This window comes from Cladophialophora carrionii (assembly GCF_000365165.1).
Source record: "Cladophialophora carrionii CBS 160.54 unplaced genomic scaffold supercont1.2, whole genome shotgun sequence".
Lineage (NCBI taxonomy): Eukaryota > Fungi > Ascomycota > Eurotiomycetes > Chaetothyriales > Herpotrichiellaceae > Cladophialophora > Cladophialophora carrionii.
The window spans coordinates 1,490,132-1,514,245 of NW_008481827.1; the positions used below are offsets into that span (position 1 = coordinate 1,490,132).

A 24,114-nucleotide genomic window follows, 5' to 3' on the forward strand; every position below is an offset into this window, starting at 1 on the left:
GTTGACTGTGTTGAGTGGAGAGGTTAGTATGCAGAAAAGGGAAAGAAAAGAGGGAAGAAGAAGAAAGGACGACGACGACAAGGTCAGGCGTGAAGACCAAGCTGAAAGGGAAAAGAGAGCAAAGAGATCGGAGCTCGACGCGGAACCCCTCTTTAAAAGGTAAAAGGCAGTTCACAACATGCGAGCCAAAAAGAGAGCAGCAGCTTGCTACTCCGTACTCACCTTTCTTCGCGAGAGGTCCGAGTGGATGAGGTTGTTGACTGGAGGACTTGCAGGGAACCAAGGGCTCCACCAACGATCCGTCAAGCCGTGAGCTGCGATAGCTCGGACAGGGTGCTCAGGGTGACACCGGATTGGCTGCTTAAGCTTTCCTTGAGCTTGAGGTCAGCGAGCATGCCGTGTGAGCCATTTGATAAGGAAAGACAAAAATGACACGAAGCGCCCGCTTGACGGGTGAGGGATGTGACGGTAACGGCGGGTGTGTGGCGTACCGGAAAACCGCAGCTTGACGAAGGCTTTGGTCACAGACAGAGACCCGGGCGCAGGCGAACAAAGTTTAGAGGGTTTAGGTCCTCAGAGTGACGCCCACATGCAGCCGGGGTCAGGATGGAGTTACCGAATGGTTGCAAGGGTGCGGGTGATCAAGGAGGGTTTGAGATTGGCCGGATGGATGAGGCAGGCCTGCGAAGAAGTCGAGAAAAGAAACCACAGCGCAGTGACTCCACTCTTCCGCCCGAGCTACCAGCTGTCAATGTGATCGGCAAATCTGATGGGACTGAGAACTTTTTGCGAGTGTACTCGTACTGGCCGGCATGCCATGCGGGATTGCGAAGTGAGAATGAAATGAAATTGTTTTGTTTTGGCTACCTGTGTCTGTGCGAATGTTTCCTGGTGGGCTAGCCGATGTGCCGGGAGTCGCCCACCAGACGCCGGGGACGCCCTTCTGGAGCTGCCGCTGGTTGGTAAAAGCCAATGACGTGGGCCCTGTAAAGGAAGGCGCCTCGCGTCGGGTTCCATGACCCAAGTGCATGGTGTTTGCTGTCGTCTTCACCACTTGAACACCACTACTGTCACGTATGGCAGCAATTCGTTGCTTATCTCAAGAAGGCAATAGGCTGAAATTGCCCGGGGACGCGGACGGGGACGCGGACGCACCATCTTCTTGTCAGTATTGCTTGCGCATGGGCTTCCATGAGTCAGGATTAAGAGAGAGCTTTGCATGTTGTGGGATGCGCGTCTCCAATTGATCAGCACGATTACCTGAGCTGATTGCAATCTCGTTCCTCTGCAGATGGCGGGACAGGGTGTTATTTGATCCAGATCTACCCCGGGCTCATGCTTCCCCCCAAAGGATTGCAGAAGATGTTCTTGTACACGACAGAACGCGTAGGCAACATGAACTCCATATGAGACATTGTCATTGTGTAGATGGGTTATGCGTCTTCCGGGAGATGGCGGCCATGCATAACTCCAGATATCTATACGAAACTTGCGCAACACGGGACTCATGCTCCCAATGTTTTTACGAATCGTGGTCGTGGTCCTTTGCAAGCGATAATGTTGTCATTCTTTATGCAGTCGACACGATACGAGTATAGCCAATGCAACTGAGCGCTCGCCAGGCCTCCATGTCCCAGGTCGAAATCCTGCAGCCATCAATATACAGTAGGTAGTTCTTGACCGTGGACTTCATTCGGCCATGCTCGGCGATGAGAGAATCTTGGATTGCCACCTATCGTTTGACGCTCCTATGAAACCATCACCGTTATATATCAACAAAGCCTCTGATCAATGATCATCACGGACTTGGGGCGAAGAGGTTACGAATGTGGCTTGACTTCTAGCACGCTCCGTCGTCTCGACAGTCGCTTACAGTCTCAAACAGCCCGTCAGGTTGCCGGTGCCTTCCTCCCGCGCAGAAATGCCCATTTGTTCAGAAGAACTATGCCCAAGTCCGGGAAGGTCGCGAGGTCCACGCTGACTTCATTGCGTCGCATCATCTTGCTTCCTCCCCTTCGTCACGGGCGCCGTAGGAAGCGGCGGCATTGGTGGCAGCAAAATGGGCGGGTACTGCATCTAAGCTTGCAACGGCTAGCAGCCCATCGATCTAGGGTAGTCCGTCATTTGAATCTCTAGTTTCAGTACGGACTGTCAGCCAACGTAACGCCGGTTTTCATTTTACACATGTGCTTGAGAAACCCAGTCGAGCATTTGAAGACTTTGTCACGCACCGGCCCCAGGCTCAATCTTTTCTCCGACATGGTCATCCCCAGCTCGGCGGCAGAATTTAACGATCCTCGCGGCCATGGCTCCATTATGGCACCGCTCGTCACCTTCTGCGCTTGGAGGCCGTTCACGCACACCGCGGAATGCCACCCACCTCAGCAAGCAGCATTTGGAGATTCCAGTTGCCGTCATCGATCTCCTCGTGCATCAAGGGCCCGAAGCTGCACCTCCATGCCACAGTTATCCGGCCGTTCCTAACGCGGCGATTATTCATCGCTCCTACAGCAAGATTGATTTCGAGTCGAGCCATATTTGTCCGAGTGCATGAATGCTTGATTGAAGACTGAGATCCAAAATAAGCCTGCACTTTTGGGCTTGGGAACCGGGTCCGCGAGACGGCTTTTGGCTTGTGCGAGATTCAAAACAATGACGAGGTCCACAGTTTGATTAACGACCTGAGGCATGAATCTCCGCTAGCAGTGGCAGGCGAGGAACAAGCGCTGGCTGCAGTGCAAAAACTGGATTAGCAGGGCCCCTAGATTGGAGCTCGGCTTCCCTCTTATGGGCCATTAGGCTCTTCCCTTGGCCCAAGCTGCAAGCCTGTCCAATCCACTTCAGCCCAAAATAATGACTGTTGACTTTTTTTGACAATCGTAAACAATAAGCAGCAGATTGCCAGAGATTGCGCCCGACAAGAGTCTTACGAGTCACGACGCATAAAGTCCTAGACAAGGCTGCTGTTCATCAGCCTCTTTGGAAACAAGCCTTGCATTGCGCACTGACTGACGATCATTCAATTATTGGCAAAGCATGCCCACAAATGGTTGCCGTGAAAAGAGATGCTGACGCGCCTGTGGTAGCCGTCGTCGACCCATTAAGCCTTGAGGCGCGTGTTTCAGTAGCCAGTGGACACGGGAACTAGGCTTATCTGTGTGGAAATTTCCCTCAGACTTTCTTGTCTTTGACTGGGAGCGCGCTACCACAGGTATCCATTGATGTTGCGAAGGTCGAGGCTGCGACTGAGAAGAGGCTCGCTGCTCGGCGCAAAATGCGGACCGAGCGTAAGGCTGCTTTGCGCGGACAACAGCATCGTGCTGAAAATACCACCTTTTCCGAGTTCCCACTTGAGGCATTTTCGGTTTCGAGCACTGGCCGCAACGTCGGTCGGAACATACGGAGTATGTACTCTGTCCATAGCCTAACATCGTTGGAGCAAACAATGATGTGGCTCTCATCCAAATCCACTGAAAAATGCGTTGTTGTGGATGCTCGTTTCGAAGTTGTTGATGGGTGCCACCGCTACACCCCGACATGCCCCCTTCCGACAGCCATAACCGTAGGCCTCGGGATATATCGCCTTGGTGCCCGCTGGTTTACCCTTGTCTCCATCCTGCCTTTGAGGCATTTTCAGCCAGAAGAACCTGACTAGGAAGCACGGGGTAGCATTTGCAACGCGTTGTGACTTGCATAAGTGTCTCAAGCTTGAACTCACAGTCAGGTATTTGTCCGGCTGAGGTCTTGTCGTGAGACCTAAGACGGCTACAAACCTCGAAGACTTCTTGGAACATTTACGACGTGCGGCGACCGCAATGCTTTGGTTGTGCAGCTCGAACAGATTGTCGGTCTTTGGCTCCTCCAACCTGGATCCCTCCCCAATGCAGCCGCTCACCACCCCTCACCTGAATGCCCTTGCAAGAAGCCCCAGGCGCTGTGTACATTCCGTGCCTCGCAAGAGACGGGAGAACGGGAGTATTGCGATGCTGCTGCGACACTGATTCCACCAGCGCACCCATCTATGCGTACGCCTTCAATAAAAGGAATTGGGAGGACAACCGGGGATACTCTTGCAGGAGTGTAGGCAGCTACCGAGAACGCTGTACAGTAGCTTTGCGCATGTTCTGGACTTTTCAGACACTTGCCACGCCGCGACTCACTACCCAGCGATCCTCGAAGTGGACAGGAAGACCCTGCCACTGTTTTCCAATCAGGCTCGATTCAGGTTCAGAGAGCCATTTTGAAACGAGGTTGACCCTTTCTCAGCAAGGGTTGAGCGCAAATCTGATTTACATGTTCAAACGAGGCAGCTGTGGGCGCACACTGAAACTGGTCGAAGCCAAGTGCTTGGAAGACCAGCCGTGGACAATACGATGACAGCTTGACAGAGTATCTCTGCCACAAGCTGCACAGGAAGTGCCCCTAATTCGTTATGCTCCCTTTTGCTATGCGATCGACTTTTGCTGTCAATAGCTAACGGCGCAGATACAGTAGCTTTTGCAGGATCGATGCCAGGCTAGCACCCACACAGTAATGAATGGTTTTCGGACCTTCTCCGAACCTCAACACGAGGAGATCAACCTGATCTCTCTGTTCGCCACGACACGCACTGCCTCCAGCACCACCAGTCCATGACCTTTTGGCAAAAGCATGCGATCGCTTGGGTCTTCTGGAATGTGGTAAGGTCTCGCACCCCGCATCCTGGAAACTTTCCAAAGCACACGATCGTCGCAACTGGTGCAAGGGCGATGATGCCATTGAGGCGCCGCGTTGATGGCACGACGGCAATCAATTCCTTCTTATCGAGAACCTTTCCTGGGTGTTAGCACCTCGGCTCTGCTCGTCCTGCATTCCTCTTATGCACGATGCAACATCAGAGACAGATGATGCGGAGAAATGAGCTGAGGTTAGCCAACCAATCTGCAAGTTGCAGGCCACGAGCCCACAAAGTGTTCCAGAGCTCGGCGTCAGAGCGGTCGACTGTCATCATGATAGCACATCTTCGGTTAGAATTGCCGACAGCGGTTGCGCTATGGTGTGTTATTTGACCGAGAAATCGAACGAAGTTTAGTGAACGAAGTACAAGTCCTGATGTCACCAAGGGGAATCCGTCACGTGCCCAAGAAGCGCACATTCGTTCTCGATGCCCTGTGCTCTAACAAGTACCAGCCTGGGCATCATAATGGAACATTAATGGGACCAGCAGAGGACAGAAGTGAGAGCGCCTTACCAACCTCGTTCGATAGGGGTTTAGGAGTTGCAGCCGGCAAGCGTGCCAGCCTCCCAGCTGCTTCGCTTGAAATGAATAAGTCAAAATGACTGTGGGAAGGTATCTGTTTGTCTCTATTCATCCGTGGCGGATTCTTCGCGTCAACATAGTGCTGTGGCCGGCTTGCGATGAGCTCTCAGCTAATGACATGATGGTATGGTATACTTATCCACCACTAGCGGTTGTTCAACAGCATGAAACAGTCCCATGCTTCCAGGAGGCAAGCCTAACTCGACGGTGAGTCCTGACCGCACCGCTGTGCTTCAGCTTTCTCTGATGACCAGCTCCTTCTCCCGGACACCAATTCATGTGGAAGCTTCTGATGATGGTAAGTCCTTATCTGAGAGCTGTTTCTGGAGGTGTATAGATGGCGTACAGGCTCGGTCGAAAGAATAGCGCTTCTCCAGCAATGGGTGCTGGAATATACTTGACAACGGCGGTGTCGTTCACAACAACGCGTTGATGCAACGCGCTTGCCATCGATGAGTTCCCCTCCGCTAAGGGCCTGTGGTGATGCACCTGCCGCCGACATGCTCCTGCCCAACAACTCAATGATTGCGTCAGCTTGCGCCCTTCATCTCTTTATCTTGCTCGGCCTCTCACTGCTTCCTCATCTTTCCCTCACCACCACCCTCAAATTCTTACTTTCCGCTCGTCTCTTGTTCGCAGTGCAACAATCCTTGTCCTTCAAGAGCTCTCCTGGCCCAGATCGTGCCTCATCATGGTTCTCTACACTCTCGTTCTGTTGGCCCTGGCTGTCTTTGGTCTCGCAGACGCAGTCTCTGTGTCTTCTACAGACACTGACACTCCGAGTTGCACTCTCACTTTCACTGCTACTCAGCCTCCTCAGATCGGTCCGACAACCACAATCTACCAAGCGATCATGACAACCTTCCTCTACGTGAGTGGTATCCTCCAACCATATCCAAGTCATAGCTAACAGGAGCAGGCTGTGGATTGCGACATCTGCACTGTCACGAATACTCCTAGTGCTCTGATTCAGGTGAGATTCAAGTTCAAGAGCTTGGGCTCCTCGGTTTCCGCTGACATTGGTGACAGGGTCCTTTCGAAGTCAGATCCACCAGTTCCATGCTCACAATCACTCAAGTTGAGTGCATTCCCACGGGCAGAGCCAGCACCAGACTCCATGAGTTTGCTCATGGCAACATGGCCGCAGCAGCTACCCAGACCGCGGCTTGGAACATTATGAAAGGCTTCGAGAGCTCGGACCTTTTCCGTCGTTCAGACGAGGCCACAGAAGCTTCCCTGGCCAATTTGGCCATGGACTTTGCCAGTGCCCTCCCTCCCGATGTCGCTTTGCTCTCCGGTGGTTTAAGAGACGAGTTCACCAACATTGCTTCTGCCATGTTTGCCTTGAGTGTCTGTGATTCTGGCCTGAATCTGACTGCAGCTTGTGCCGGGCTGGGCACAGCTCAAACCAAGCTCGAATTGTTACAGTCTTGGTACAACCCAGACAACATCCAGTCAATTGTCTGCTTCTGTTCCATATACGGCTACGACTTCGGCACCACCCGGCAGCAGCTTTACGCCAACCTCTATGCTGCCCTGATAGGCGTATTAGCTGCCGCCGACGTCACTACCGAACGCGGTCAAATCTGCGATACTCTTGGTCTCTTCAATCGGACTGGTGGCTCGTTGGGCATCGACACCCAACTGTACCATGAGCTTGTATGCAGCAACATCCCTTCTGCCACTCCGACGACACCAATCTGGTATGGACCGACACCGATCATTCCGTATGTCACTAATAACATGACCACCTGGGGAACTCCGACCTCGTGGGCACCAAACATGACAATCACAGGAACGGGCATTCCTGCTTCGTGGGCACCCAACATGACAGTATTGCCAGGGACTGGCACCCCTGAGTGGAACGGAACAGGCAACGGCAGTACCTGGGGACCACCACTCTCTTTCACTGGGACTATCGGCAGTGACTGGTCGCTTACCATCAATACCCAAACCAATTGGACTGATTCTCAGCCTACTGGGACTGGTCCAGCATCTGAGACTGGTGCTGCAGCATCAAACGACAGCCTCATTGCTGCACGCACACCAAGAGGTCGTAATGCCATGCCATTCTATCCCGCAGTCAGCACTCCGACACAGCGTCCGAGTCTCTTCAAGCGGTACTGAGACGACAGAACCACGATTTGGGCTCCTTTCCCTTGCACTGAGCACACATTGAAGGTCATGAACTGACGAACTTCAAGAACAGAAGGAGCCGGATGAAGACGAGGTGACACAAAATGAACTTGTATCACAGAACATTGTATGATAGAGGTCGGAGGAACAGATGAACTGTACACTTCATGGCAGCCAGTATCATAGCGTCAGTAATGTAACAATACGAATCTTGTCGCCAATGATTCTTCTGGAAATTTATGCTCCTCGCTCCTTCACGCATCCACAGTACAGGATTGGGTGGAGCACACTTGAGAGACTGAGCCAGACCACATGAGTCTCTTCACACTTTGTCTGCCCAAGTTCGGTTCGCCAACAAACCGGGCCGTTCACTTGCCAAGCTGGACCCAGGCACGGCGATGGATCATGGGCGGAATAGATTGATTGGGTTCTGAAGCGAGGGATAAAGCAGAGATGAGCTCTCCCCACAGAGCACACGAACCTATACATGAAGAAGACCAATCAGTGAGATAGTAGTAGTAGTGGCCTCACTTCTGCCAACAGGTGGGAAGGCCCAGTACATCGTTGGCGTAAAACGCTCTGCTGGGACGGATTAACACTCCCCCCCCCCCAAACTCTACGACGGCACTTTGCATACTCGATACTCCGTACACAAGTGTTGTATGATGGATGGATGGATGGGATGGGATCAGAGACGTGTCGGAGCCGGTGAGATAGGAGAACGTGGAGAGGCGCGATGTGTTCGACACCTGGGGGGGAGATATAAACGGGCAGGAATATATGGGGAAGGTGAGAGAGCAAACAGGGGAAAGAAAGGAATCGTTCAGCCAGCCAGCCAGTCAATCAGCCAGCTGGCTGTTGCTTGTTTGGCGACAGAGGTCATACAGTAGCTTGAAAGGCAGTAATTTCTGTTCGCGTTGTATTTTATCTGCATCCACAGACTTCCTCTTGTATGCTTTTTTGTTTCCATGTCCATGATGCCCTACGTCCCTGGTGATACCTTCGTTGCCTGTTGTTACCCATCTGTCTACTGATCTGCGCGTCGTCCTCCCATGCATCGATACGTACATATACAACCTGCATCTCGCAAAGAGATATGCCATGCGCTACCATCAGTGGGAAAGGAAATGGAGATGAGGTCGATGACCTCGAAGAAATGATCATGTCAATCGTAAACAATGGCATAGCAGGACGCGAAACGCCGTCGCTAAAACGCTATGAGAATGCTGGAATGTGGTGATGGTGTAGAATCATATCATGTCGTAAAAGCGATGTTCAAGGTGAGTCTTGTGGAGGTGAAAGGTGTTGGTGACGATCTGGTCAAGAAACATTTGACGCGCCCGGTGAAAGGCTGGTATCCAAGCTTGTCGAGAAAACAACTGCGGAGCTGCAGTGGCTTCAATGCCCACTCCGTCAAGCGGATGACTTGTGGTGCACAAGATTATTTCGTTTTGAGACTCTCCTCACTGCATCCGAGATGAGTGCTCAACGCTGACCACCCAATTCGACCACGAGGCTCGAGATATGAAGATGGTAGGCCACGGGTGATTTCGTTCACCTCGGCCTTATCCGAGCCCAAGGCGCCGTAGAGTTTGCCACAAAATAGGCTCATTTCTTATATAGCCCCCTGAACTCGCCCTTCAGCAGCGTCGTCTTAGCCCCTCACATGGGCAAGACAACGCTCCTTCTCGGCTGTCTCTGGATGATTGGATCGTTGGGATGAAGCGAACTCATTGAACTGAACGGTCCGATGCCATCCCTGTCCTGGAAAACTCTGTTCAGATTGATGGCTGCTTTAGTGTACAGCACATCGATAGCTCGCTGGTCTCGGAAAGGGTTCGGCGACTTGTCCCAGGCGTGAGGCACTCGAGGAATCATCTTGCTGTCGACACGTTTGCCCAGGTTATCCAGCCGCTCGGCGAAGAGTTGCCCTTCTCGGAGGAGCATGTCCCACTCGCACAGCCACATTTGGATATCTCGCGGTAGGCCAGTCCGGAGCATTTCGTCGGGTGCCAGGGATGGAGAGGCATAAGGACTGCAGTGGTCACCATGCAGATCCGGTGCGGGAAGGTAGGAGAAGTCGAACAGGTCAGTGAAGGTCTTGGACAGGCATTTCTTGGGGTTCCGCGATTCGCGTATCTTACGGGACCGAGACATGGTCCAGTCCAGCAATGGGTACCACGCGACAATGGAGCGTATCTGAAGAGGCGAGCCTGACTTGTGGCGAAGCAGATTGGAATTGGAGTGAACGGAGCCTGAAGGCATGGGTGTCAAAAAGTTGTGTGATTCATGGGGGTGGTCATCGTTATCGGCCATATAGGAGCCGTAGGTGTCAGTGGTCTCCGTGGTAGCGGCACTGCGAGCAGTCAAGGGTCGGGATTTGGTCTTCTCCAGGGCGTTGATCTTCCGGTGGTGGGTCAGACGAAGTGCTGAGGTAAAAGCGAGGTTACCTCCTGCAGAGAACCCTGAAAGCGCGATATTTGTTTGGTCAATATGGAGTTCCTCAGCGTGCTCGGCCACGAACAGTAGGGCCTCAACACAGTCATCCACCGGGCCAGGGAAAGGATGCTCGGGCGCACGTCGATAATTGACGCTGATGAAGATACAGTTCGCATGCTGTAGGACGACGCGTGCCCAATACTTGTCATCGGTTGCTTCGCCCAGACAAAATCCACCACCATGGAAGTTGACAACACAGGGGAACCGGTGCGAAGGATCCCGCTGGAGGACCTCGTCGTATATCGAGGGGAGGTAGAAGTACAGTTCAATAGGAGTGGAGTCTGTCTCGATGCCCCATTTGAAGGCAGGCTTTGCAGGACGAGGCCAAGCCCAGCTGTGGAAACACATGCCCAACATCTCGAGGGCCCTCCACCACTTTGCCTTGATCGTCAGCCAGCGTCTAGACGGGATGTCCTGAGCAGACAGGTGGTGTGACATGGACCGCGGCCGCATACTGAACTGCCGCTCCTCCTCTTCGGTAGAGAATGTATTTGAGCAAACCTCGGTGAGTGTATGTTCAGGGGACTCGAGGTGATGGCGGTGGTGGTGGTGGTGGCCATCTTCGAGTTCGGGTGCGTTGGCGAAGACGACCGTGGGACTTTTGGGCGTCGCGAAGTCTTGAGCATCAGTATTCGCTACTATCGTCTCCGGCGGGGACTCGGAGGGCGGCTTTGTTTCTTCCATCTGTATCTCTTCGCCCGGCGACGGAATACTCAACGGTGAAGGTGTTCGAGGCATGTTGGCGATCTGAAGGTAGACTGCTGCTTGTGGTGGGAGCTGGGCCCATCGACGGGATATGTCGAGATTGCCGTTGTCTATGAACCGTAGCAGATCACAAATTTCCAATCTCGCCGCTGTTTTTGAGAAGTGACGGCAGATCGTAGGGGCTCATCGATGATGACGGTGTAAGAGGAGGGTTCAAGTATCTCCAAGGACAACAGTGACCGCAGTAATCGCGGTAATATTAGCCCGGTCGTCTGAACTGCGTGTGGTTCGCAAGAGTGATTGCTGGTTCTGGAAGTCGTTGCGTTTACGCCAATGATACGGCAAGCCGTGGCAGGGACACTGCAGATGGTGGGTTGCAAGCAGCTGTGCGCTGCGAATGCTCGATCGGGTCTTTTAGCAAACTGAAAGTCGACGTTAATCCGCACTCTGTGCTAATCTGCGGCTTATCGATCCTTGGGTATGACGCGTGTTTGGATGTGGCTCTGGGCTCGTTACAGAATGCAGCATAGATGTCTCGACCTGGAGAGGCCCGAGGTGATGCCACCTGGGTGATCCTCGCCGGGCCTCCTGGCGAACCACCGCGCGGCCACGCCAAAGAAATAGCCCGGGCGCACCCCCAGCAAATCGCAGGCCCCGAAAGGGTGCCCGAGGCATTGTTTAGACGACACGGAGCCAACCCCTTCACAGAAATTGCCTCAGCGGCGTGCGCTAAGCTGCCACCGCTACCAGAGGACTGTACTGGGTTAACTCGTGCGAGCTACGACTACTCCGTACAGACAAGGTCTTATGAGATCATTAGAAACACGCCGGCAAGCAACTCAAAGCACTTTTCTAAGCATTGCACAGTGTACCCTGGGAGTCGCCACGAACTTCTCTACGGCTCTGGAACTTGGTACTTTGTTGAAACACTCGTCTTGGACAGTAATATTCGGAGGCTGCTCGTCCAGGATCACTCATCATGCGTGCTCGCAAGGCTTTCGGACCCCTAGCCTCCGGACAAGACGACCAAGCCTGATATGGAGCCAATGGGCACGGGCTCAAACGTGTACGGTGTACGCATAACTAGGCAGTTGGCCGGACAGTATCATCTCCAATCAGTGTTTGTACTTAGGTGAATAAGTGCTCTCAATCATGGCAGTCAGTGTTGTTTCTGGTCTCGGCGTTAGAAAGGGGGAGGAGAGCTCAGGGCGAAAGTCCAACATGCTACTATTCTTTTATGGTAGCAGCCGGCGTCGATATCCAGGAGCCATGGTCACCCCAAACCCCTTGTGATGAACATTCAGGACTGGACGGCCAGTGGGTCATGGGCCCTGTCAGCTCTGTGTTTCTTCTTTCCTACACCGACAACTCACACATTGGAGATGGTGTACGGGTATCTGTCAGCTGGGCGTCTCACGGGAGAAGCCGTGATATCGCTAGAGCATGGAGCAGGAGTTGCGAGCAAGCCGCAAGATCCCGTCACCAGGCTAAATACATTCTATCGTAGACTGCCAACGAGCTGCTGCACGGAAGATTCTCATGGTGCGTTTTCCTTACGAGACGGCCGGCTGGTCCGCATCCACGCCGTTCCATGCTGTTGACTGCTTGATCTGTGAAGACCTGACCCCTTCGCATATATCATATAGGCCCCCTGATCGTTGTAAGAGTCCCCTCCTCCTTTATCTGATGTTGTTCAATCTACCTTTCATCAGGCTGATTTCAGCCCCAGTGAATCCTGGGTCCCTCTCGGTCCTATTTCTAGTCACTTGGGTCATCCAGTCCTCCAACGTGCCATGTGTTGTACGTGACCACGGCCGAAGGGGCGGGGAACTCGTGATTGAATTGGCCGTGGCTCACCCTTCAGCGATGAGTGCCACGGCAACCCGACGTCTGTTCGTGATGCGAGCTGCCGGCACGCGAGCTGGAGCTTTTGGACGGCCTCGACGGCCTTACCTCAGCAAGTGCGAAGAAACACCAACGGATGACCGGCTCGCCAGAAACTGGAGACCGAAATGAGCGTGATTCAGGGAGCCGTTACCTCACAGGAGAGCGCAAACGCACGAGTGATTGGATGACGTCGGGCCCCACCTATCACCTTACTCAGCAGCCTACAGCTCGAAGGGGATTTGCACCACAGCGACGCGGCGGAACAGAACACTAACCGGCCACCAAAGAGCAGTGGATATCCGCCGAATTAGACCGAACGAAAAGCACTTCGGAGCATGCTGGTGGTGCAGGTGTTTGAAGTGATGAGAAAAGATCAGAGGGGCGGCTGCCGCGTCCGTGCACTTCTGACACCCGTCCACAAAGTGAGCTGTGCAGCCTTCCGAGCATCCGGCTTTCTGCCTTCAACAAAGCGACGGCAGCTCTCTTGATCCTCCATCCGCCCCTGCTTCTGTTGCGGTTTCCCTGTCGCATAGCTGTCACCGCAAGGAGGCAGCGAGTTGGAGTTGTCGAGACTCCTGCCAATCTGATCGCATTTCACACTTTCGGGTTTCCCCTCGTCCCTCCCGCAGCCCCTCCATTCAATCCCAGCCTGCTCCCGCTGCAGGCCAACCTCTTATTTCGCAACCGCCAGGGTCCGATAGTCTCCCCAACGGTGGCATCGAGAGTCACGGCCACCTGGACAACGTCTGTCAATTGACGCTGCCGTGTCGCCAGCTTGGTCGCCGCAGTCGTGTCACCGCCGCCTGATCGCTCAGATACAAAGTAATCAAGACCCCTTTTGCAGAGCCTGACCGGCTCGTTCGGCCCACCACCCTACAATATCTCGAGCCGGCGTCAGTCAGTCTTGATCAAATTCATAACTTCAGTGGCAGGCACCTCCCTTTCTCTTCACGGAAGAAGATCTTCCGGTGCCCTGCTCCATCATGTCGGTCCTGCGCAAACTCTCCAAGCATGTCCACCCGAACGGTGGCACCGACAGTCCCAAGCACGGCGATGGCCACAGCACTCCCATATCCTCCCAGAGCCCGGGTCCTCACCGACGCTCTCTCGCTCAGTTCCTCCACCTGGGTGACAAGTCGGACTATACCTCGAGTGACAATGAGTCCGAGATGAGTGACTTTGACAGCGATGGCATGAGCAAGAATGCTCAAAAGAGAGCTATTGCGAAACAGCGAAAACACGAACATCGCTCCAAGCTGAGCCTTGACCATCGCGATGACTCCGAGGAGCGCATCAAGAAGAGATTGGAAGAAGCTGCCAAAGCCGAGACGGATGAAATGAAGTCCCGTTACGGCGACTTGCCTCTGATGCAGTCAACCACTCGCAACACGCACCACCGCCTCGACATTAGCACAATCACAGAAGAGATGGTCGACCAGGAAGTTGTATTCCGCTGCAGATTGCACCATGTCCGGAGTATGGGGCCCAAGTTGGTGTTCCTCGTCTTCAGACAACAGATTTCCACCATCCAAGGCGTCCTGGTTGAGGAACCAGGCAAGGTCTCGGCCATTATGATTCATTGGGCGGAGCATCTGCGGACCGGCAACATTTTGCTCGTCAAGGGGGCTTTGCAGAAGCCGCAGATACCGGTCAAGTCTGCTTCTATCCACACTGTAGAGATCAAGGTCTCCGACTTGCACGTTGTCGTGAGACGTGCGGAGCCGGGTATACTTGCCCCAACTCTTGTCAAATGACCGCCACTGACTATTGATAGTTCCCTTCTCTGTGCAAGAGGCGGAGTTGACGATCCTGGACGAGAATGAAAAGGTCGATGGCCGCCAGAGTCAGATCCCGGACCGCGTAAGGCTGGCGAACCGAATCATGGATCTACGAACCGCCACTTCCCAGTCCATCTTCCGCATTCAAGCAGCCGTGGGGAATCTTTTCCGGTCTTCCCTCGACGAGCAGCGCTTCGTCGAAATCCACACGCCCAAACTTCAGGGCGCCGCGACTGAGTCGGGCGCATCCGTCTTCAAGGTCAATTACTTTGGTCGGCCGGCCTTCCTCGCCCAGTCTCCTCAGTTGGCAAAGCAGATGGCCATCGCGTCTGATTTCGAGCGAGTCTACGAAATCGGTGCTGTCTTCCGAGCAGAGAACTCCAACACCCATCGCCATTTGACCGAATACACCGGTCTCGACCTCGAAATGGCCATTGAGGAGCACTACCATGAAATGATGGATGTCATTGACCATACCCTCAAGACCATTTTCAAGGGCATTTACACCAAATACCGCACTGAAGTCGATCTCATCAAGGAGCAATTCCCAAGCGAAGATCTCGTATGGCTTGAGGAAACACCGAGAATTCCGTTCAGAGATGCCGTGCAGCTTCTTACTGATTCCGGCTGGCTGAACGAAGATGGGGAACCAGTCTCACCCCTCGAAGATCTGGCCACTCGAGACGAGATTCGACTGGGCGAGCTCATGAAGGAGAAATACAAGACAGACTATTACATCCTGGATAAGTTCCCCAGATCGGCCAGGCCTTTCTACACCATGCCGGACGCTCAAGATGAACGTTATACAAACTCTTTCGATGTGTTCGTTCGTGGTCAGGAAATCATCTCCGGAGGCCAGCGTATTCATGAATCGAAGATGCTTGAGGACAATATGCGTACGGTCGGCATCGACCCCGATGATATGGCCGAATACATGGAGGGTTTCAAATGGGGTGCTCCACCGCATGCTGGCTGTGGTGTTGGTTTGGAACGAATTGTCATGCTCATCCTGAAGCTCGGAAATATCCGTCTTGCCTCGTTATTCCACCGAGACCCCAAGTCGTTCCCCGCCAAGCCAGTGGTCGAGAAACTCAGACACCCAGAAGCGGATACCCTGAACCCGGTCTGGAAACAGGAACGTGGGCGCGAAGTGGCGGTCGAGGATCGGAAGCTACCAGATCTCTTCGATCTCGTTGCTAATTATGGCGACGCGACTTCGACATCGTGGGGCGATGAGCGATACCAGATCTGGCGTCATGCAGATTCTGGCGCCGCAGTGTGCTATGTTCCGGAGGGACATTATGCCATTCTTCCAGGTGACCCTCTGTGCCACCCGAGTCAGTACTACAGGATCGTTGTATCTTTCCTCCAATGGTTGAAGAAGGAGACCCGGTTGAAGCCTATCTGGATTCTGATTAGCCCTCAGCTGGAGGAAGTCCTTGGTGAGAGGCTAGGCTGGAAGACTCTCTCCTGTGTCGCCGAAGAGCGGGTTGACCCCCACAAGAAGTCTGCCGAGTCTGACCCGGAAGTGGCGAGGAAGATTCGCAAGGCTCAAAGTGACGGAGTTAAGATCACCGACTTACCTCACAATGAACCGGTTCCCGAGAGCATCAAAGAGCGTACTAATGCTAGAGTCAAGGATTGGTTGGCGAATCGCAAGGGAACTCAGATTCATTTGTCGAACATTGACCTTTTCCGCGATGAGAAGCACAGGCGCTATTTCATTGCCGAAGACAAAGACGGCAACATCTGCGGTGTTGCAGTCATGGCTGAGATCGCTCCCAAAAAAGGATGGCAAGCCAAGTACACCTTGGACTTCCCCGGAGCACCATCAGGGACGATTGAGTACATCACGACGCATGCGCTCAACGTTGCCGCCAACGCAGGCGTGCCTAGCGTTACATTCGGAGGCGGTGCCGCCAACCATTTGACTCCGGGGCATCACATGAGTGGTGCCAAGGTCAAAATGTTGCAGGCCACCTACGACGCGATCGTCAAGCAGTTCAACCTGGCAAGGAAGTCCGAATTCAGAGAAAAGATGGGCGCTGTGGCTGATCCTGTCTGGATCGCGTATCCTCCGCATGGGCTCGGTTCTAGAGGTATCAAAGCTATCATGCGGTAAGTTCTGGCCGAAGCCTCCTTTGTGCGGATATTGCTGACGTGATTGTAAACAGATTCTTCCAGGACGAGCCTTAGAAAGGTGCAAGGTCTCCGCGTCCGCGGGTGAAGTCCAACTTCGGCTTTAGAATGACCCAGAGGAAGAAGTGGGCGATGAGTAACGTCAAGCATATCCTCTTGGGTATCCCATGGAGCTGGTATCTGAAGTTCGGCCAGTCAGAAGCAAGGGATTAACGTGTCCCCGGCTTGATATGTTTCCGAGACAGCCACGGAAGCCAAATAACTCAGGGCCCACGAAACAGAGGAGAGGCTGGGCTTGGGAGTATTCTGTCGAGAGATCTGGGGAAGGCTGGATGGACTGTGGATGAAAGAACAACTACCCCCTTCGTTCGTCGCTCTTGTTATCCCCTGATGTCGTTGGATGAAATCTTTCAGATACCACACATAGCACAGCACGCACAGTACATCGCAATTGATCTTTTCACTGTAAGAAGAGTTTCTGGTTCTTACGAACTCACAATCCGAATGGAGTCGCCCTGATCGCTGAGGCGGCGTTGACGGATTTGACCTCAATGTAGGCCAGCACGTACGGAGCACAGGTCGGATAGAATGTAGCCATCCTATGCCAACACAGCTGGTCCCATTCATTAGTGAAATTCTCCTTTTCCTCGTTCCCGTGCAGTGCGGTCCCCATGGGTGCCAGAAAGCCTCAACTTTGTGAAACCCGCACACGCCTCGCTCAAACGCATTGATCAAGACTATAAGTACCATCGGCATTCAAGCCCTGCGCCTCGCTCGGAAGCATTGATCAAGGCCATGAGTACCATCGGCAGTCAAGCCTTACGCCATCTATATTGGTGTATCCTCCCAGTTGTATCCTCACACCCTTCACGGGCCCCGCTGTATATCATCGTCGTCGGTCGCCATCGGTGAGGCGGTGGGACATGTCATTTTCTCAACGATCGGTCGCTGGTTCATGTCGCGACGGTAATTAATTACCCTAGTCGGGTATGATAGGACTCCACGGCTGGCTTGGGTCCCTTTGTTCTCGATCGGGGCAAAAGTCGCAGAATTAGACTGCACGTTTGGCGATGTGAGCTTGATGGGATTTGACGTGACTTGGCTTGGCTTGGTCGGGCTTGGCTTGGCTTCGGCGTCAAGAGAAGTGTGAGTAAGTCTAGTGGAAGGGAAGGGTTGGTTGATAGACGTTCTTGGGCTCAGCTTGGGGCGACATTTAGAGCAAGGGTGGTAGCTGCCGCCATCGTTTAAGTGCATTGTCGTGTGGTTCCGAGCTTGTCATTCCCCTCGAACTGCCACTGGACATCACGGCATCAAGTATTTTTATGTATCAAATGTCTGGAGTCATGAACTGGCCTTCATCCTCCCGCACATGCTGCATGTCCACCACTGGCTCTCCATCCAGTTGCCGCACTGCCCACACGTCCAGCCCACGGGGTTGGTTTGGGCTTTTTGTTTGGCGGCGCTCTCGAAGCGCGCGATGTTATCTGCTGCGTTGCGAGAAGCCAGGACGTTATGAGGCTGGGGTTTCGAAGATTTGGCGCGGGCGTTGGATGTGGATGAAAGGGTGGATGAGGAAGGAGGGGGAGAAGGTGGATTGAACCATGGTGGTCGCTCGGTCTCGCAGGCGCCGCAGAGGAGGTATGTGATCGGATTTATGAGCGTGCAGATTTCGCATGTCCAGGTTTGTTCTTCGTGGGGGAGACGTGCCGGTGGCGGTGGCGGTGCGGAAGTGGGATTTGATGCTGGCTTGGGTTTCGACATCGAGTTCGGTTTGGATCCCGGTTCGTACTCTGTCGTCGAAGTGTTTGATTCCGGCTTCTCTCTCAATTGTCGTTCGATCTGAAGCTGTTCCTCGCGTAGCTTCCTCATGTCTGTGGGTGGCTGCACGGTGTTCCCCTGTTTAAAGCCGCCAGTAGGGTTGTCCCGGCTGGGTGGAATGTAGCCCGCACCGAACAGCTGAGCTTCCTCCTCCTGAATCATCTCGATATAGGCTTGCATGAGCGCTGCTTCGTCTTCGTCCGCCTTCTCCGCCTGCGTGGTAGCGACTTTCTCCTTCTTGATGGCTTGTTCTTGCGCGAGCTTCCTGCCCATGTCGGGCACCGTGTTGCCACAGCCGCGGTTCACGCGGTTCCGTCTCTCCGCCGCGGCGGCGATGATCTCGCGCGCATCCTGGCCGCGCAGTATCCCTTTCCCACCAAGCTTGGTGCCGCTACCCTGTGCTAGGACGGCATTCCGGCCCCGCCGTTCAGCCGCCGCGCGAGCCTGCCGTTGGAGTTCAGATCTCGGGATGCCTCTTCCGCCGAGGCGGTTTCCTTTACCCAGGAATCCTTCTCCCGTGTAGCCCTTTCTCAGCAGAGCCTCGTGCTCATCCCGCAATTTGTCCCACAGGGCGTGGAAGGCCTGGTCATGTGGCCCGTGCACAATGTGAGATAGCTCGTGCAGCATGGTGTCCACGATGTTCTCGAAGGGCAGAAACTGCCTGTCGTCCGATGGATATCGGAGTCTCAGATGGATGGCCTCGCCGCGGTTGGTGTTGAGACCGAGCAAGGCATGCTCGTCGGGGTAGAACTCTGCTAGAACGCCGACCCGCCAGCCTCGAACACGCATAATAGGCTTGACCAGGGAGGCCACGCGCTTGAGGACATTGAGAGCTTCATTTGGTCGGGCTTTGGATGTTAAGTGCTGGAATTGGTCGACTAGGGGGTCGAGTTCTGTTCCGCGTGTCTGCGACATGTTGGGCTTCGCCGGTCTCGATGGTATGGTGGGATGAGCGTCCAGCGAGGAAGATTTACGGTGGTCTCGAACGACCTTTACTGACAATATCGTGGGACTTTTCCCGGTTTGTAGCTGCGCTGTCCTCTACGCGTGCAATAGTGAGGTACTCGGTTCATTCATTACGCAGTGACAATCAATGTATTTGGCTTGTCCGTGAACAGCCTGGGTCGTGGAGGTGTGAAATTAACACATGGAAAATAGAAAGACAGAATCTCAAACACGCTATGTAGGCCTCTACCCAGGAGACGCCGGAAGATGCCAGAAGGAAAGCGTTTACTCATTCATGTCGTTTGATAGGAGAATGGAGTGTGGATGTTGGATGATTCGTAATGGAACTCAGCCTGACGAGGGACGAAGGCGAATGGCAGCCTGCCACGTGACGGGCTCGCAGTCTCATTCATTCCCCGCGCTGCCATGTCTGTCGACATCTCAATGTAGTGTCGGTAACTTCAACTCGAGCATGATCCTGCGTAATCCTTGACGGCTTATACCCTTCAGTGATAGAAGATCCTCGACGCCAGTGCCGTGCCGACATCTTCGTGGCAGGCTTCTTCGGCTACCCACTACCACAGCCATACCACACCCAGGATGACGAGCGACGACCAGCAGTTCCTCGACCTGGTAAGTCTACCTGACCATCCATGCTAACTACCCTCCTACACATCACTGACTTGACGTCTCCCTACTCGCAGCTCGCCTCCGTCCCCCAAGACATCGCCCACTACGGCAGCCGCGTCGCCGACTATGTCGACAAGCACGCCAACGCCATTGCGAATGACATCCGTGATGCCATCGATCGAGCAAGTTGGATTCCGGACTCGTTACGCCCACCCCGCGCGTCCGGCACGTCAGGCGCATTCTTCGTCCGGCCGCCGCCACCGCCGCAGGGGATCCTGCAGAAGACCGGCGCGTGGGTGTCGAGGAACCGCACGGCCATCGCCGTGGTGTTAGCATTCGCCGGCACGACAATATACCTGGTGCACCGGCGGCGGCGGGCCCACACGCGCAAGAGACGGGCGAAGAAACTACCCAACGGGGCGAAGAAGGAGATTGTCGTGCTGGCGTGCTCGACGTTCCACGACGCTCTGACCCGGTCGTTGGCCGTCGACCTCGAACGCCGGGGCTACGTGGTGTATGTGACGGTGTCGTCGACGGAAGAGGACTCGCTCGTCCAGCAGGAGGCCAAGCAGGACCTGCGGCCCTTGTGGATCGATCTGACGTCCACGGTCCCCAACCCGGCCGTCGACGTGCACCCGAACCTCGAGCCCATCCGCGACCACATCACCCGAGGAGCCGGGAACATGACGCTCGCCGGCCTGATCGTCTTCCCCGGCTGCTCGGGCTACAGTGAGGGACCGCTCGCGCTGCTCCCACCTTCCGATATCGTCGACACGATCAACACCCGGGTCGTCGCTCCCGTGCTGACAGTCCAGCAATTCTTACCCCTGCTCGCGAACCATAGCCCCGATCCGAAAGCGCCGTCCTCGATCGTTGTTGCCTACCCGTCCATCCCGAACAGTCTGTCCCCGCCGCGACAAGTCCCCGAATGTCTAGTGACATCGAGCCTGTCGGCACTGGCGCACTCGCTGAGACGAGAAATTTCCGCCGCGAGCGCAAACATCACGGTCAGCGAGCTGAAGCTCGGCAATTTCGACATGGGCTCGGTCTCCACGTCCCCCTGGGCGCGGACCACTCCGACTCAATCGACGCTGGGTGCGTCAGGCTCGTCGTCCTCGGCGTTGACACACAGCACGCACAGCCAAAGTCAGAGTCAGAGTGGGACTCAGTCGCACTGGCATAGTTCGCAGCGCGCGGCGTATCAGCGGAAATCACTAGGCCAGAGGAGCAGCATCATCCGCGGCTCGTCGGCCCGAGAGTTCCACAACGCCGTGTTTGACGCGCTCGCGCCGCCGCAGACGTTCCGCCCATTCGGATCCGCCAGCCTGGAGTTCACGAGTAGCAGGCGTGCGGACGTCGTGTTCGTGGGCAGTGGTGCCCGAATCTATGACCTGGTCGGAAAAGTCTTCCCCGGCGGACTGGTCGGCTTGATGATGGGCTGGAACCGACGGCGGACCGCACCGCCAGAGGAGTTCTATCAGTCCGTATACCATGACGACGCCCGACGGGTGGGTGGAAGTACAAGTGCAAGTGCAAGTGGAAGTGCCGTCGGTACTGCTGCTGCTGCCGCGTCGGGCTCTGCTACTGGTGGACAGTCGGGCTCGGCGTCGGCATGGGGATTTCACTCGTTGGGAAGCGACAGTGGGATTTGGGAGAAGGTATAATGTGGTCTCTCTCTCTCACTCCTTAGAACTTCTGTCACGGTCTGGAACGGATGACCTTTCTGTATACAAACGACTCATGATACACTCCTCCAGTAGCATCGCATTAGCGGACTGAGACGTCTTCACTCATTCTAAAACATTGCATCTTCCGGCCAGAACAATGGCAAATGGGATCAACAACGGTCTGTGATAGTTGCTCTAGCCATGCTGAAACTGATGTTTCCATTTCCCGCGCACCTGTTCTGCCCCGGGAGCGACACCCCTCCGGGTGTGAGACTCATCCAGGATCAAGGTGAGCGCGCTGCTTAGCGGACCTCTTCTTCAGCTGGAGTGACCGTACATTCGTGAACGCACTCTCCCTCGACTAGTTCCCGGAGCGCTGTGTCAAGTTTCCGTAACAGTGGTAAATAGCGTTCCCGTCGCGTTCTGCTACTTCGTCATCCGGGGGCAACTCATCAGGATCATGGCGTAGCTCCCATGGTTCCAGCTCCGCCCACGTTTGGTCGTATCGTTCCCGGAGTTGAGCGGATTCTTCCACCTTGCCCTGTTTTTCAAGAACGTACTTGAGTCCAATCAAGCAAAGGAGGAGAGGGGGTCCAGCACGTCGCCGCCATTGTGTAACGCATTCGACAACCATGTGATAGAATCTTTCGCTTTCTGCAAACCGTCCGATGTCTGCGTAGAGATGTGCCATTTCGTAGCACAAATAGATACCACTAACGTTGCAAACTCGTTTGCCAGTATCCTGCACAACGAGTCTTATACCTAGCCTGAGCACTTGCTCAGCACGTGCATAGTCCTTACGCTCTCGCGCCAATTTAGCTGTCAAGAACAGGAGTGTAAACTGCGAGGCTGATGGAGGCGAAGATATTGGTTGCGCCGCATCCCACAGACGCCCGCACAATTTCGAAGCATTGTCAAGCTGTCCATGTTGGAGGTAGATTTCAGCTACACTCCCCAATAATTCAGTCGAGGCTTCGGCGTCAGGCAAACTCATAGTCGTATCCGCCAAGAGATCTGCATATCTGCATACCAAGTCATGCATGTGTTCCTGTCTCATCGCAGTGAGTGATGCCATTAAGGTTGTGATGGGGTAGGTGGTTCCCAAGATGACATCCGCCGATGAAGCCATAAACTTCAATAAGGTCCTTTGAACGTCGCAATAGCTGCCCCATTGACCGGTTGTAACGGCGAGACAATGGATCAATCGCTGCAAGAATCGGAAAGGTTGTTCTTTCAAAAGTACGACGAGACCGGAGCAGCATCTGTTCAATAGGGCAAATCCTCGCCGAACAGAATTGGTTCTGAGCGCAACCACGGCACTGGCCATGTCATGGACAAACTGGGAAAGAGCGACACTGATCCCATACTGTACTTTGATACTGTTTTGAGTGGAGTACCAGGAGTAATATGTCCGAGCGGATCTGAGGATGTTTTCGGTGTGTTGAGCTTCGCATGATTGCTGGAGCTGGACATGACATATATTGTCCACTCGGGCTGATAAAAGACGTTTCCTTCGCAGTATTGTGCAGGCCTGATGATCAACCAGCGAGACCCGGGCCCCCTTCCGCTGGACTTTTCGCAATAGCCGTTGAGCCTGTAGGGGCTTTCCGTTTGGATCCACGAGAGACGAAGGGTCTGGTGCGATATCTTGCTGGGTAATCTTACTGATGAATTCTTGCTTGAAGGCTTGTGTGTAGTTCTTCCTCATGTGCCAATCTCGGAATCGTTTCTTGTACATTTTATCGCTATACCCTTAGTTGCTGGTCAAGTTCGGCCGAAGCAGGGCGACTCACCTAGCATCAAAGCCATACTGCTGCTTCATCCGTGCCATCACATCCGTGAGTGGAAGACCTTGATGAATGTACAACTCTTGAATGATTGGCTTGAGAGTTTCCCAGACGGTATCTGCTATGGTCGACCTTCTCTGGCGTGGTGGGAGTTGATGGGCTCCTGGGTTCTCGTTTGCATTGACAAAAAGGGCCTCCTGATATGTGTCTGCGACGAGATCCGGGACAATATCAGGTGGGAGCCCATTGATGAGGACCAAGGCATCCTCAGTGATGTCGAAGTAGTCGTCCATGGTGGTGTCCGGCACATTATTCAACGCCATGATCTCAGCCTGATGCTTTCAGTCGACAGCAAAGACAAACTTGTTGCCAAGCGTGTGCTGTCACAATGTTTGACAAACAGCGTAGAGAAGTCGAGCGCCATGAGCCAGCCGACATTATATAGATTGAGAGTGCAGCTGTCACTAGAGCAGCTTTCCGTCAAGAACATTCATGAGGCTGCTGCTCGAGGAAGCCGCGAGTGTTTGCCTCGTCGAGCTGAGCTTGTTGAGCCAATAGACGACGGCCATGGACGCCACAAAGACTTCTGTCAATCGCGACCAGCCGCCGACCAGGAGCTGCGGCCAATCACTATCCTGGTGTTGAAGGAGGCCAGCCAAGAAGAGTCCATGGAGACTCGAACAACTTTTGAGAGTGCGTGTCAACACCGCCTCGATCGCGCGAGACAGAAGATGGCCAATGAGAAAACAGTGAGAAGCCGAAAAGAAAGAGATGAGTTCGTGAAGAAGAGCAGGCGCTTTTCGGCCAGCGACATGCAATCAGTA

At 54.2% G+C, this 24,114-nt stretch overlaps 6 protein-coding genes across 6 annotated transcripts; 3 read left to right on the top strand and 3 right to left on the bottom strand.

The window, feature by feature from the left end:
• Nucleotides 1-5,990: 5,990 nt before the first annotated feature.
• G647_02603 (uncharacterized protein) lies at nt 5,991-7,426 on the top strand (the record flags this gene model as incomplete). Its single annotated transcript, XM_008726949.1, has 3 exons — nt 5,991-6,170; nt 6,219-6,272; nt 6,329-7,426. 3 exons carry the CDS (start codon nt 5,991-5,993, stop codon nt 7,424-7,426), a joined length of 1,332 nt encoding a protein of 443 aa, XP_008725171.1.
• A 1,671-nt stretch (nt 7,427-9,097) lies between these two features.
• G647_02604 (uncharacterized protein) lies at nt 9,098-10,672 on the bottom strand (the record flags this gene model as incomplete). The annotated part of the gene is made up of 1 exon (XM_008726950.1): nt 9,098-10,672. The coding sequence occupies one exon, from the start codon at nt 10,670-10,672 to the stop codon at nt 9,098-9,100; it is 1,575 nt and encodes a 524-aa protein (XP_008725172.1).
• Nucleotides 10,673-13,509: 2,837 nt separating this feature from the next.
• On the top strand, nt 13,510-16,426 carry G647_02605 (aspartate-tRNA(Asn) ligase; the record flags this gene model as incomplete). Its single annotated transcript, XM_008726951.1, has 2 exons — nt 13,510-14,251; nt 14,301-16,426. The coding sequence occupies 2 exons, from the start codon at nt 13,510-13,512 to the stop codon at nt 16,424-16,426; spliced, it is 2,868 nt and encodes a 955-aa protein (XP_008725173.1).
• Nucleotides 16,427-17,784: 1,358 nt separating this feature from the next.
• On the bottom strand, nt 17,785-19,176 carry G647_02606 (uncharacterized protein; the record flags this gene model as incomplete). Its single annotated transcript, XM_008726952.1, has 1 exon — nt 17,785-19,176. The coding sequence occupies one exon, from the start codon at nt 19,174-19,176 to the stop codon at nt 17,785-17,787; it is 1,392 nt and encodes a 463-aa protein (XP_008725174.1).
• Nucleotides 19,177-19,806: 630 nt separating this feature from the next.
• Nucleotides 19,807-21,500, top strand: G647_02607 (uncharacterized protein; the record flags this gene model as incomplete). Its single annotated transcript, XM_008726953.1, has 2 exons — nt 19,807-19,839; nt 19,911-21,500. The coding sequence occupies 2 exons, from the start codon at nt 19,807-19,809 to the stop codon at nt 21,498-21,500; spliced, it is 1,623 nt and encodes a 540-aa protein (XP_008725175.1).
• A 364-nt stretch (nt 21,501-21,864) lies between these two features.
• Nucleotides 21,865-23,613, bottom strand: G647_02608 (uncharacterized protein; the record flags this gene model as incomplete). The annotated part of the gene is made up of 2 exons (XM_008726954.1): nt 21,865-23,248; nt 23,297-23,613. 2 exons carry the CDS (start codon nt 23,611-23,613, stop codon nt 21,865-21,867), a joined length of 1,701 nt encoding a protein of 566 aa, XP_008725176.1.
• Between the last annotated feature and the right edge of the window lie 501 nt (nt 23,614-24,114).